Here is a 14,698-nt window from a genome sequence, read left to right on the forward strand (position 1 = left end):
ATCAATAAATTAATTAAATAAAATACCTACAATTACCTACAATAAAACCTAACACTACACTATCATTAAATAAATTAAATACAATTTCTACAAATAACTACAATTACATAAACTAACTAAAGTACAAAAAATAAAAAAGAACTAAGTTACAAAAAATAAAAAAATATTTACAAACATAAGAAAAATATTACAACAATTTTAAACTAATTACACCTACTCTAAGCCCCCTAATAAAATAACAAAGACCCCCAAAATAAAAAAATGCCCTACCCTATTCTAAATTAATAAATTTAAAAGCTCTTTTACCTTACCAGCCCTGAACAGGGCCCTTTGCGGGGCATGCCCCAAGAAAATCAGCTCTTTTGCCTGTAAAAAAAAAACATACAATACCCCCCCCCAACATTACAACCCACCACCCACATACCCCTAATCTAACCCAAACCCCCCTTAAATAAACCTAACACTAAGCCCCTGAAGATCTTCCTACCTTGTCTTCACCATACCAGGTATCACCGATCCGTCCTGGCATCCGGTGCTGAAGAGGTCCAGAAGAGGCTCCAAAGTCTTCCTCCTATCCGGCAAGAAGAGGACATCCGGACCGGCAAACATCTTCTCCAAGCGGCATCTTCGATCTTCTTCCATCCGGTGCGGAGCGGGTCCATCTTGAAGCATCCGACGCGGATCCATCCTCTTCTTCCGGCGTCCCCCGACGAATGACGGTTCCTTTAAGGGACGTCATCCAAGATGGCGTCCCTCGAATTCCGATTGGCTGATAGGATTCTATCAGCCAATCGGAATTAAGGTAGGAATATTCTGATTGGCTGATGGAATCAGCCAATCAGAATCAAGTTCAATCCGATTGGCTGATCCAATCAGCCAATCAGATTGAGCTTGCATTCTATTTGTAGTTATTTGTAGAAATTGTATTTAATTTATTTATTGATAGTGTAGTGTTAGGTTTTATTGTAGGTAATTGTAGGTATTTTATTTAATTAATTTATTGATAGGGTAGTGTTAGGTTTAATTATAACTTAGGTTAGGACTTATTTTACAGGTAATTTTGTTATTATTTTAACTAGGTAACTATTAAATAGTTCTTAACTATTTAATAGCTATTGTACCTGGTTAAAATAATTACAAAGTTGCCTGTAAAATAAATATTAATCCTAAAATAGCTACAATGTAATTATAATTTATATTGTAGCTATATTATGGTTTATTTTACAGGTATTTATCTTTAAATATGAATAATTTATTTAATAAGAGTTAATTAATTTCGTTAGATTAAAATTATATTTAATTTAGGGGGGTGTTAGTGTTAGGGTTAGACTTAGCTTTAGGGGTTAATCCATTTATTCTAGTAGCGGTGAGCTCCGGTCGTCAGATTAGGGGTTAATAATTGAAGTTAGGTGTCAGCGATGTTAGGGAGGGCAGATTAGGGGTTAATACTATTTATGATAGGGTTAGTGAGGCGGATTAGGGGTTAATAACTTTATTATAGTAGCGCTCAGTTCCGCTCGGCAGATTAGGGGTTAATAAGTGTAGGCAGGTGTCGGCGACGTTGAGGGGGGCAGATTAGGTGTTAATAAATATAATATAGGGGTCGGCGGTGTTAGGGGCAGCAGATTAGGGTACATAAGGATAACGTAGGTGGCGGCGCTTTGCGGTCGGCAGATTAGGGGTTAATTATTGTAAGTAGCTGGCGGCGACGTTGTGGGGGGCAGGTTAGGGGTTAATAAATATAATACAGGGGTCGGCGGGGTTAGGGGCAGCAGATTAGGGGTACATAACTATAACGTAGGTGGCGGTCGGCAGATTAGGGGTTAAAAAAATTTAATCGAGTTGCGGCGATGTGGGGGGACCTCAGTTTAGGGGTACATAGGTAGTTTATGGGTGTTAGTGTACTTTAGGGTACAGTAGTTAAGAGCTTTATGAACCGGCGTTAGCCCAGAAAGCTCTTAACTCCTGCTTTTTTCCTGCGGCTGGAGTTTTGTCGTTAGAATTCTAACGCTCACTTCAGCCAAGACTCTAAATACCGGAGTTAGAAAGATCCCATTGAAAAGATAGGATACGCAATTGACGTAAGGGGATCTGCGGTATGGAAAAGTCGCGGCTGAAAAGTGAGTGTTAGACCCTATTTTGAGTGACTCCAAATACCGGCGGTAGCCTAAAACCAGCGTTAGGAGCCTCTAACGCTGGTTTTCACGGCTACCGCCGAACTCTAAATCTAGGCCTAAGAAAATTATTTTAAGATATATGTATCTCACATATTCATATAACTACTTTCCTGAAGGAATTCATTACCATGTCAACTTGTTAAAAATAAAAAAAAGTGTTTATTTTCATACGGCTAGATTTAGAGTTTGGCGTTAGCCGTCAAAACCAGCATTAGGGGCTCCTAACGCTGGTTTTGGGCTACCGCTGGTATTTAGAGTCAGCCAGGAAAGGGTCTAACGCTCACTTTGCAGACGCGACTTTTCCATACCGCAGATCCCCTTACGTCAATTGCGTATCCTATCTTTTCAATGGGATCTTTCTAACGCTGATATTTAGAGTCGTGGCTGAAGTGAGCGTTAGAAATCTAACGACAAAACTCCAGCCGCAGAGAAAAGCCAGGAGTTAAGAGCTTTCTGGGCTAACGACGGTTCATAAAGCTCTTAACTACTGTGCTCTAAAGTACACTAACACCCATAAACTACCTATGTACCCCTAAACCGAGGCCCACCCACATCGTCGCCACTATAATAAAAAATTTTAACCCCTAATCTGCCGACCGCACACCGCCGCCACCTATGTTATCCCTATGTACCCCTAATCTGCTGCCCCTAACACCGCCGACCCCTATATTATATTTATTAACCCCTAATCTGCCCCCCCCAACGTCGCCTCCACCTACCTACAATTATTAACTGCCGACCGGACCTCATCGCTACTCTAATAAATGTAATAACCCCTAAAGCTAAGTCTAACCCTAACCCTAACACCCCCCTAAGTTAAATATAATTTAAATCTAATTAAATAAATTAACTCTTATTAAATAAATTATTCCTATTTAAAGCTAAATACTTACCTGTAAAATAAACCCTAATATAGCTACAATATAAATAATAATTATATTGTAGCTATTTTAGGATTAATATTTATTTTACAGGCAACTTTGTAATTATTTTAACCAGGTACAATAGCTATTAAATAGTTACCTAGTTAAAATAATTACATAATTACCTGTAAAATAAATCCTAACCTAAGTTACAATTAAACCTAACACTACACTAGCAATAAATTAATTAAATACAATACCTACAATTAAATAAACTAACTAAAGTACAAAAAATAAAAAAAGAACTAAGTTACAAAAAATAAAAAAATATTTACAAACATTATAAAAATATTACAAAATTTTAAGCTAATTACACCTACTCTAAGCCCCCTAATAAAATAACAAAGCCCCCCAAAATAAAAAAATGCCCTACCCTATTCTAAAATACAAATAGAAAAGCTCTTTTACCTTACCAGCCCTGAAAAGGGCCCTTTGCGGGGCATGCCCCAAAGAATTCAGCTCTTTTGCCTGTAAAAAAAAACATACAATAACCCCCCCAACATTACAACCCACCACCCACATACCCCTAATCTAACCCAAACCCCCCTTAAATAAACCTAACACTAAGCCCCTGAAGATCTTCCTACCTTATCTTCACCACGCCGGGTATCACTGATCGGTCCAGGCTCCGAAGTCTTCATCCAAGCCCAAGCGGGGGCTGAAGACGTCCATCCTCCGGCTGAAGTCTTGATCCAAGCGGCGGCTGAAGAGGTCCATCATCGGGCAGAAGTCTTCATCCTATCCGGGCAGAAGAGGAGATCCGGACCGGTAGACATCTTCATCCAAGCGGCATCTTTTATCTTCTTCCATCCGACGACGAGCGGCTCCATCTTCAAGACCTCCGGCGCGGATCCATCCTCTTCTTCCGACGTCCTAACGCAGAATGAAGGTTCCTTTAAGGGACGTCAATCCAAGATGATAGGATTCTATCAGCCAATCGGAATTAAGGTAGGAAAATTCTGATTGGCTGATGGAATCAGCCAATCAGATTCAAATTCAATCCGATTGGCTGATCCAATCAGCCAATCAGATTGAGCTTGCATTCTATTGGCTGATCAGAACTTAGTTCTTTGTTTATTTTTTGTACTTTAGTTAGTTTATTTCATTGTAGTTATTTGTAGATATTGTATTTAATTAATATATTGATAGTGTAGTGTTAGGTTTAATTGTAGATAATTGTAGGTATTTTATTTAATTAATTTATTGATAGTGTAGTGTTAGGTTTAATTGTAACTTAGGTTAGGATTTATTTTACAGGTAATTTTGTAATTATTTTAACTAGGTAACTATTAAATAGTTATTAACTATTTAATAGCTATTGTACCTGGTTAAAATAAATACAAAGTTGCCTGTAAAATAAATATTAATCCTAAAATAGCTATAATATAATTATAATTTATATTGTAGCTATATTAGGGTTTATTTTACAGGTAAGTATTTAGCTTTAAATAGGAATAATTTATTTAATAAGAGTTAATTTATTTCATTAGATTTAAATTATATTTAACTTAGGGGGTTGTTAGTGTTAGGGTTAGACTTAGCTTTAGGGGTTAATACTTTTATTAGAGTAGCGGTGAGGTCCGGTCGGCAGATTAGGGGTTAATAATTGTAGGTAGGTGGAGGCGACGTTGGGGGGCGGCAGATTAGGGGTAAATAAATATAGGGGTAGGCGGTGTTAGGGGCAGCAGATTAGGGGTACATAGGGATAATGTAGGTTGCGGCGGTGTACGGAGCGGCAGATTAGGGGTTAATAATAATTTGCAGGTGTCAGCGATAGCGGGGGCGGCAGATTAGGGGTTAATAAGTGTAAGGTTAGGGGTGTTTAGACTCGGGGTTCATGTTAGGGTGTTAGGTGCAGACTTAGAAACTGTTTCCCCATAGGAAACAATGGGGCTGCGTTAGGAGCTGAACGCTGCTTTTTTGCAGGTGTTAGGTTTTTTTTCAGCTCAAACTGCCCCATTGTTTCCTATGGGGGAATCGTGCACGAGCACGTTTTTGAAGCTGGCCGCATCCGTAAGCACCGCTGGTATTGAGAGTTGCAGTGGCGGTAAATATGCTATACGCTCCCTTTTTGGAGCCTAACGCAGCCCTTCTGTGAACTCTAAATACCAGCGGTATTTAAAAGGTGCGGGGGAAAAAAAGCCAGCATTAGCTACGCGGGTCGTTACCGACAAAACTCTAAATCTAGCCGATATTTTGTTATCTGGTTTTACTTAAGCCATTTAAAACTCCATAACATAGCTTTAATGGGATTTATTACAATAACTTTTGTGTACTAATTTAAACTAAATATTTATTAGTCACAGGACTCACAGAAATTCTGCAATGAGTTTGCAATATATCATAATGAATGCAATATCTGCATGTGTTCTTTTTGTGTGTTTGATAATACAGTGTCCTTGTATTTCTTAAAACAAACTTCTGAACACACACAGACATTCAAATGATGAAACCATTTTTGATTCCTAGATAAATTTTAAAATATTTTTTTAACAAATGATGCTATAAAATACCAATATAACTCTGCAAGTTCCATTCTCTATAAATAATTATTATATATGTATTTTCAAAGTGGAATATACTTGCAAATGCAAATAGATGATGTTTTGCCCAAGAGCACAATGTGGTTTACAAGGGCTTTATATTAAAATGATATAGCTATATATATATTTAGGTAGGTTTGAGCCACTTTACCATTATTTAAAGGGATACTAATTACTAAACCTAGGCTTTTTACAAGCCCTGACTTGTGAACATTTAATTTGGAAATGCAGCGGGGGGAAAAAGTCACATTACTCCATGACCAAAAAAAATGTTATGGCCAAAAATGGCCTAAATTGTGTGTGAGAGGAAGGGGGCAGTAGGATTTTGAGTGCCTAGGGCAGCACAAAACCTAAATACACCACTGACATATACACTGTGATCTCATGCACATGCTCAATAGTACATGGTGCCTCAGACAGTGTGCATATAACTGTATCATGTGACAACTATCAGCCAATCACAGACTCATATACGTATACACTGTGGTCTCTTGCACATGCTCAGTAGTAAATGGTGCCTCAGTACAGTGTGTATATAACTGTATCATGTGACAGCCATCAGGCAATCACAGACTCATATACGTATACACTGTGATCTCTTGCACATGCTCAGTAGTAACTGGTGCCTCAGTAAGTGTGCATATAACTGTATCATGTGACAGCCATCAGCTAATCACAGACTCATATACGTATACACTGTGATCTCTTGCACATGCTCAGTCAGACAGTGTGCATATAACTGTATCATGTGACAGCCATCAGCTAATCACAGACTAATATACGTATACACTGTGATCTCTTGCACATGCTCAGTAGTAACTGGTGCCTCAGTAAGTGTGCATATAACTGTATCATGTGACAGCCATCAGCTAATCACAGACTCATATACGTATACACTGTCATCTTTTGCACATGCTCAGTAGTAACTGGTGCATCATACAGTGTGCAAATAGCTGTATCATGTGACAGTCATCAGCTAATCACAGACTCATATACATGTACGCTGTGATCTCTTGCACATGCTCAGTAGTAACTGATGCCTCAGTAAGTGTGTATATAACTGTATCATGTGACAGCCATCAGCTAATCACAGACTCATATACGTATACACTGTGATCTCTTGCACATGCTCAGTAGTAACTGGTGCCTCAGACAGTGTGCATATAACTGTATCATGTGACAGCCATCAGCTAATCACAGACTCATATGCGTATACACTGTGATCTCTTGCACATGCTCAGTAGTAGCTGGGGCCTCAGACAGTGTGCATATAACTGTATCATGTGACAGCCATCAGCTAATCACAGACTCATATACATATACACTGTGATCTCTTGCACATGCTCAGTAGTAACTGGTGTCTCAGTAAGTGTGCATATAACTGTATCATGTGACAGCCATCAGCTAATCACAGACTCATATACGTATACACTGTGATCTCTTGCACATGCTCAGTAGTAACTGGTGTCTCAGTAAGTGTGCATATAACTGTATCATGTGACAGCCATCAGCTAATCACAGACTCATATACGTATACACTGTGATCTCTTGCACATGCTCAGTAGTAACTGGTGCCTCAGTAAGTGTGCATATAACTGTATCATGTGACAGCCATCAGCAAATCACAGACTCATATACGTATACACTGTGATCTCTTGCACATGCTCAGTAGTAACTGGTGTCTCAGTAAGTGTGCATATAACTGTATCATGTGACAGCCATCAGCTAATCACAGACTCATATACGTATACACTGTGATCTCTTGTACATGCTCAGTAGTAACTGGTGCCTCATACAGTGTGCATATAGCTGTATCATGTGACAGTCATCAGCTAATCACAGACTCATATACATATACGCTGTGATCTCTTGCACATGCTCAGTAGTAACTGGTACCTCAGACAGTGTGCATATAACTGTATCATGTGAAAGTCATCAGCTAATCACAGACTCATATACGTATACACTGTGATCTCTTGTACATGCTCAGTAGTAACTGGTGCCTCATACAGTGTGCATATAGCTGTATCATGTGACAGTCATCAGCTAATCACAGACTCATATACATATACGCTGTGATCTCTTGCACATGCTCAGTAGTAGCTGGTGCCTCAGTAGGTGTGCATATGACTGTATCATGTGACTGCAATCAGCCAATCCCAGACTCATATACATATACACTGTGATCTCTTGCACATGCTCAGTAGTAGCCGGTGCCTCATACAGTGTGCATATAACTGTATCATGTGACAGCCATCAGCTAATCACAGACTCATATACGTATACACAGTGACCTCTTGCACATGCTCAGTAGTAACTGGTGCCTCAGACAGTGTGCATATAACTGTATCATGTGACAGCCATCAGCTAATCACAGACTCATATACATATACGTATGGGTTGAGGCTCACTCCCTCTAGCAGGAGCTATCACACACACCTGTCCCCTTGTGTCACACCGGCAGGTCATCAGTGTGTACTTATGGGCTGAGTCCCTCTCCCACTGGCAGGAGCTGTCACACACACCTGTCCCCTATTGTCACCACGGCAGGTCATCACTGTGTACTCATGGTTTGAGGCAATCTCCCCCTGGTTGGAGCTATCACACACAACTGTTCCCTAGTGTCACCCCGGCAGGTCATCAGTGTGTACTCATGGGCTGATTTTCACTCTCCCTGGCAGGAACTATCACACACACCTGTCTCCTAGTGTCACCCAGCAGGTCATCAGTGTGTACTCATGGGCTGAGACCCTCTCCAGCTGACAGGAGCTATCACTCACACCCGTCCCCTAGTGTCACCCCGACAGGTCATCAGTGTGTACTCATGGGCTGAGGCTCACTCCCCCTGGCAGGAGCTATCACACACACCTGTCCCCTAGTGTCACCCTGGTAGATCATCAGTGTGTACTCATGTGCTGAGGCTCTCCCCCCCCCCCCCCCTGACAGGAGCTATCACACACACCTGTCCCCTAGTGTCACCCCAACAGGTCATCAGTGTGTACTCATGGGCTAAGTCTCACTCACCCTGGCAGGAGCTATCACACACACCTGTCCCCTAGTGTCACCCCAACAGGTCATCAGTGTGTACTCATGGGCTAAGTCTCACTCACCCTGGCAGGAGCTATCACACACACCTGTCCCCTAGAGTCACCCCGCAAGGTCATCAGTGCGTACTCATTGGCTGAGGCTCACCCCCCCCTGGTTGGAGCTATCACAAACACCTGTCCCCTAGTGTCACCCTGGCAGGTCATCAGTGTGTACTCATGGGCTGAGGTTCACTCCCCCTGGCAAGAGCCATCACAAACACCTGTCCCCTAGTTTCGCCCCGGAAAGGTCATCAGTGTGTACTCATGGGCTGAGGCTCACTACCTCTGGCAGGAGATGTCACACACACCTGTCCTCTAGTGTCACCCCGGCAGGTCATCAGTGTGTACTCATAGGCTGAGACCTTCTCCCCCTGAGAGGAGCTATCACACACACCTGTCCCCTAGTGTTAGCCCGGCAGCTCATCAGAGTGTACTAATGGGCTGAGGCTCACTCCCCCTGGCAAGAACTATCACTCACATCTGTCCCCTAGTATTACCCTGGCAGGTCATCAGTGTGTACTCATGGGCTGAGACTCACTCCCCCTGGCAGGAGCTATCACACACACCTGTCCCCTAGTGTCACCCGGCAGGTCATCGGTGTGTACTCATGGGCTGAGGCTCACTCCCCCTGGCAGATGCTATCATACACACTTGTCCCCTAGTGTCATCCCAGCAGGTCATCAGTGTGTTTTCATGGGCTGAGGCCCTTTCCCCCTGGCAGGAGCTATCACACACACCTGTCCCCTAGTGTTACCCTGGCAGGTCATCAGTGTGTACTCATGGGCTGAGGCCCTCTCCCCCTGACAGGAGCAATCACACGCACCTGTCCTCTAGTGTCACCCTGGCAGGTCATCAGTGTGTACTCATGGGCTGAGGCTCACTCCCCCTGGCAGCAGCTATCACACACACCTGTCCCCTAGTGTCACCCCGGCAGGTCCTTAGTGTGTACTCATGGGCTGAGGCCCTCTCCAACTGACAGGAGCTGTCACACACACCTGTCCCCTAGTGTCACCCCAGCAGGTCATAAGTGTGTACTCATGAGCTGAGGCTCACTCCCCCTGGCAGGAGCTATCACACACACTTGTCCCCTAGTGTCACCAGGCAGTTCATCAGTGTGTACTCATGAGCTGAGGCTCACTCCCCCTGGCAAGAGCTATCACACACACCTGTCCCCTAATTTCACCCATGCAGGTTATCAGTGTGTACTCATGGGTTGAGGCTCACTCCCCCTGGCAGGAGCTATCAGACACACTTGTCCCCTAGTGTCACCAGGCAGTTCATCAGTGTGTACTCATGAGCTGAGGCTCACTCCCCCTGGCAGGAGCTATCACACATACTTGTCCCCTAGTGTCACCAGGCAGGTCATCAGTGTGTACTCATGAGCTGAGGCTCACTCCCCCTGACAGGAGCTATCACACCCACCTGTCCCCTAGTGTCACCCCAGCAGGTCATCAGTGTGTACTCATTGGGGCATATCTACCAAGCTCCGAATGGAGCTTGATGCCCCATGTTTCTGGCGAGCCTGCAGACTCACCAGAAACAGCAGTTATGAAGCAGCGTTCTAAAGACCGCTGCTCCATAACCTGTCCGCCTGCTCTGAGCAGGCGAACAGACTTTGCCGCGTTTCAACCATTCGAGTACGATCGGGTTGATTGACACCCCCAATGTGTACTCATGGGCTGAGGCTCTCTCCCCCTGGCAGGAGCTATCACTCACACCTGTCCCCTAGTGTCACCCCAGCAGGTCATCAGTGTGTACTCATGGGTTGAGGCTCTCTCCCCCTGGCAGGAGCTATCACTCACACCTGTCCCCTAGTGTCACCCAGCAGGTCATCAGTGTGTACTCATGGGCTGAGGCTCACTCCCCCTGGCATGAGCTATCACACACACCTGTCCCCTAGTGTCACCCCGACAGGTCATCCGTGTGTACTCATGGGCTGAGGCCCTCTCCCCCTGGCAGGAGCTATCACACACACCTGTCCCCTAGTGTCACCCCGGCAGGTCATCCGTGTGTACTCAACGGCTGAGGCCCTCTCCCCCTGGCAGGAGCTATCACTCACACCTGTCCCCTAGTGTCACCCCCAGCAGGTCATCAGTGTGTACTCATGGGCTGAGGCTCACTCCCCCTGGCAGGAGCTATCACTCACACCTGTCCCCTAGTGTCACCCCAGCAGGTCATCAGTGTGTACTCATGGGCTGAGGCTCACTCTGACCTTTATTGGGTCTTCAAAGCAGCATTTTTTTTTATCCTTACCCGTGAGAACCCCGTACTGTGCTCAGCTGCTATGGCTGACAAACAAATGGTTATCTCCTCTCAGTCAGGCATGAGGTTGCATCACATGCTAAATTTTTCTCTCACTGCGTTTGTTTTTTTACTTGCCCAGTAGTTTTTACTTGCCCAGTAGTGCTGATATATATCTAATGCAGAGTATAACACGTGTTTAACCCTTTTTGTGCCGCACAAGGCTTCTATAGATGCAGTCTGACAATTAAGAGAATAATGTCTTTTTTATTCTGTTCAGTCTAACTAGATCTGTGCAGAGGGCAGCAGATTATACTTCATTGAGTATAATATTCTGTATATTTGTTTAACTCTTACTTCACTTTGAATTGGCTTTATGATCCATAGCCCTTTAGCACTTTAGACACACTTAGATCCTCAGACCTTCACTACTTATGTATATATTGGGCTAATTATACCCTAGGTAACCCCTTATCGATTTATTTTTTATATCATTATTATTTTCTATATTATTATTTCTGTATTTTTTCTGATTTGTAATATTTCGCATAGTTCACATCATCTGTCATTTAATCGTGTTTTTGACACATTACCCAAAATTTATATTTCCTTTAATCTATGATGATATATTTTATAGGAACTCTTCTAGAATATATTGTATTCTTCCTGGCTTATAATTGTCCTTTTGGGCTGATCCCAGTGTGTACATTATTTTTATTTTATTTACTAGTACTATTTTATGATATATTGTATTCTTACATTTTATTGCATCTTGAGAGATTGTTCCCTTTAAATAAATATATAGGATTCACTAAATATTTGACTTATTGATCTGAGTTTATTTGTCAACCTGGTTAATTGGTATAGTAATTTTGTCCCTATAAGCAAATTTGACATTGTTTGGTTTTTCCAGTTGGCTCTGCCACCTCCTTTTTAAATACCTGTGTAATATTTTAGCCTTTGGCGCTCCTATATATCACTACTGCTATTATCCAATAATCTGTTAGGGACTCTTTTATAGTGAGCTTGTATTCCATCTAGGCGCCAGTTACTATATTTTGAATTTGGTGATGCTGATGAAGCTGGTGATGTTGATAAGGCCAGTGAGGCTGGTGATGTTGATGAGGCTGGCGATGCTGATGTAGCTGGCGATATTGATGAGGCTGGTGGTATTGATGAGGCTGGTAATGCTGATGAAGCTGGTGATATTGATAAGTCCAGTGAGGCTGGTGATGTTGATGAGGCTGGCGATGCTGATGAAGCTGGTGATGTTGATGAGGCTGGCGATGCTGATGAAGCTGGTGATGCTGATGAAGCTGGTGAGGCTGGTGATGTTGATGATGCTGGTGATGCTGATTAAGCTGGTGATGTTGATAAGGCCAGTGAGGCTGGTGATGTTGATGAGACTGGTGATGCTGATGCAGCTGGTGATGTTGATGAGGCTGGTGATGCTGATGAAGCTGGTGATGTTGATGAGGCTGGTGACGCTGATGAAGCTGGTGATGTTGATAAGGCCAGTGAGGGTGGTGATGTTGATGAGGCTGGTGATGCTGATAAAGTTAGTGAGGCCAGTGAGGCTGGTGATGTTGATGAGGCTGGTTATGTTGGTGAGGCTGGTGTAGCTGGAGGCTGGTGATGTTGATGAGGCTTGTGTAGCTGCAATGTTGATGAGGCTGGTGACATTGGTGAGGCTGATGTAGCTGGTGAGGCTAATGAGGCTGGAGAAGCCAGTAAGGCTGGCAATGTTGGTGAGGCTGGTGATGTTGGAGAAGCTGATGAGGCTGGTGAAGCCAGTGAGGCTGGTGATGTTGGTGAGGCTGGTGATGTTGTTGAGGCTGATGATATTGATGAGGCTGGTGAGGCTGGCGATGTTGGTGAGGCCAGTGATGTTGATGAGGCTGGTGATGTTGGTGGGACTGGTGTAGCTGTTGAGGCTGGTGAAGCTAGTGATGTTGATAAGATTGGCAATGTTGGTAAGGCTAGTGTAGCTGATGAGGCTGGCAATGTTGATGAAGCTGGTGAAGCTGTTGAGGCTGGTGATGTTGGTTTGGCTGGTGATATTGGTGAGGCTGGTGTAGCTGGTGAGGCTGGTGATGTTGATGAGGATTGTGTAGCTGGTGAGGCTGGCAATGTTGGTGAGGCTGGCAATGTTGCTGAGCCTGGTGTCGTTGGTGAGACCGGTGATGTTGATGAGGCTGGTCAGGCTGGCGATGTTGGTGAGGCTGGTGATGTTGATGAGGCTGGTGAGGCTGGCGATGTTGGTGAGGCCGGTGATGTTGGTGAGGCTGGCAATGTTAGTGAGGCTGAGGAATCTGGTGATGTTGATGAGGCTGGTGATGTTGGTGAGACCGGTGATGTTGATGAGGCTGGTCAGGCTGGCGATGTTGGTGAGGCTGGTGATGTTGATGAGGCTGGTGAGGCTGGCGATGTTGGTGAGGCCGGTGATGTTGATGAGGCTGGTCAGGCTGGCGATGAGGCTGGTGAAGCTAGTGAGGTTGGCAATGTTGTTGAGGCTGGTGATGTTGGTGAGGCCGGTGATGTTGGTGAGGCTGGTGATGGTGGTGGGGTTGGTGAGGCTGGTGATGTTGGTGAGGCCGGTGATGTTGGTGAGGCTAATGAGGTTGGTGATGTTGGTGAGGCTGATGAGGCTGGTGATGTTGATGAGGCTGGTGATGCTGATGAAGCTGGTGATGCTGATGAAGCTGGTGATGTTGATGAAGCTGGTGATATTGATAAGGCCAGTGAGGCTGGTGATGTTGATGAGGCTGGCGATGCTGATGAAGCTAGTGATGAGGCAAGTGAGACTAGTGATGTTGATGAGGCTGGTGATGTTGATGAGGCTGGTGATGTTGATAAGGCCAATGATGCTCGTGATGTTGATGAGGCTGACGATGCTGATAAAGCTGGTGATGTTGATGAGACTGGTGATGCTGATGAAGCTGGTGATGCTGATGAGGCTGGCAATGCTGATGAAGCTGGTGATGTTGATAAGGCCAGTGAGGCTGGTGATGAGGCTTGCGGTGCTGATGAAGTTTGTGAGGCCAGTGAGGCTGATGAGGCTGGTGATGTTGGTGAGGCTGGTGTAGCTGGAGGCTGGTGATGTTGATGAGGCTTGTGTAGCTGCAATGTTGATGAGACTGGCAATGTTGATGAGGCTGGTGACATTGGTGAGGCTGGTGTAGCTGGTGAGGCTGGCAATGTTGGTGAGGCTAGTGAGGCTTGAGAAGCAAGTGAGGCTGGCAATGTTGGTGAGGCTGGTGATGTTGGTGAAACTGATGAGGCTGGTGAAGCCAGTGAGGCTGGTGATGTTGGTGAGGTTGGTGATGTTGTTGAGGCTGGCAATGTTGGTGAGGCTGGTGATGTTGGTGAGTCTGGTGATGTTGGTGAGGCCGGTGATGTTGGTGAAGCCGGTGATGATGGTGAGGCTGGTGATGTTTGTGAGGCTGGAAATGTTGGTGAAGCTGGTGAGGCTGGTGATGTTGGTGAAGCTGGTGAGGCTGGTGATGTTGGTGAGGCTGGTGTAGCTGGTGATGCTGGCAATGTTGGTGAGGCTGATGAGGCTGGTGATGTTGGTGAAGCTGGTAATGTTGGTGAGGCTGGTGATGTTGATGAGGCTTGTGTAGCTGCAATGTTGATGAGGCTGGTGATGTTGATGAGGCTGGTGACATTAGTGAGGCTGGTGTAGCTGGTGAGGCGGACAATGTTGGTGAGGCTGGTGACGTTGGTGA

The 14,698-nt window shown here is 44.5% G+C and overlaps 1 protein-coding gene across 1 annotated transcript; it reads right to left on the minus strand.

Annotated features, from left to right (window-relative positions):
* Positions 1-13,430: 13,430 nt before the first annotated feature.
* On the minus strand, positions 13,431-14,348 carry LOC128644344 (putative protein TPRXL; the record flags this gene model as incomplete). Its single annotated transcript, XM_053697001.1, has 1 exon — positions 13,431-14,348. A coding segment is annotated over one exon (918 nt), but the record flags the coding sequence as incomplete, so codon positions are not given.
* Between the last annotated feature and the right edge of the window lie 350 nt (positions 14,349-14,698).

This window comes from Bombina bombina, chromosome 1 (assembly GCF_027579735.1).
Source record: "Bombina bombina isolate aBomBom1 chromosome 1, aBomBom1.pri, whole genome shotgun sequence".
NCBI lineage: Eukaryota > Metazoa > Chordata > Amphibia > Anura > Bombinatoridae > Bombina > Bombina bombina.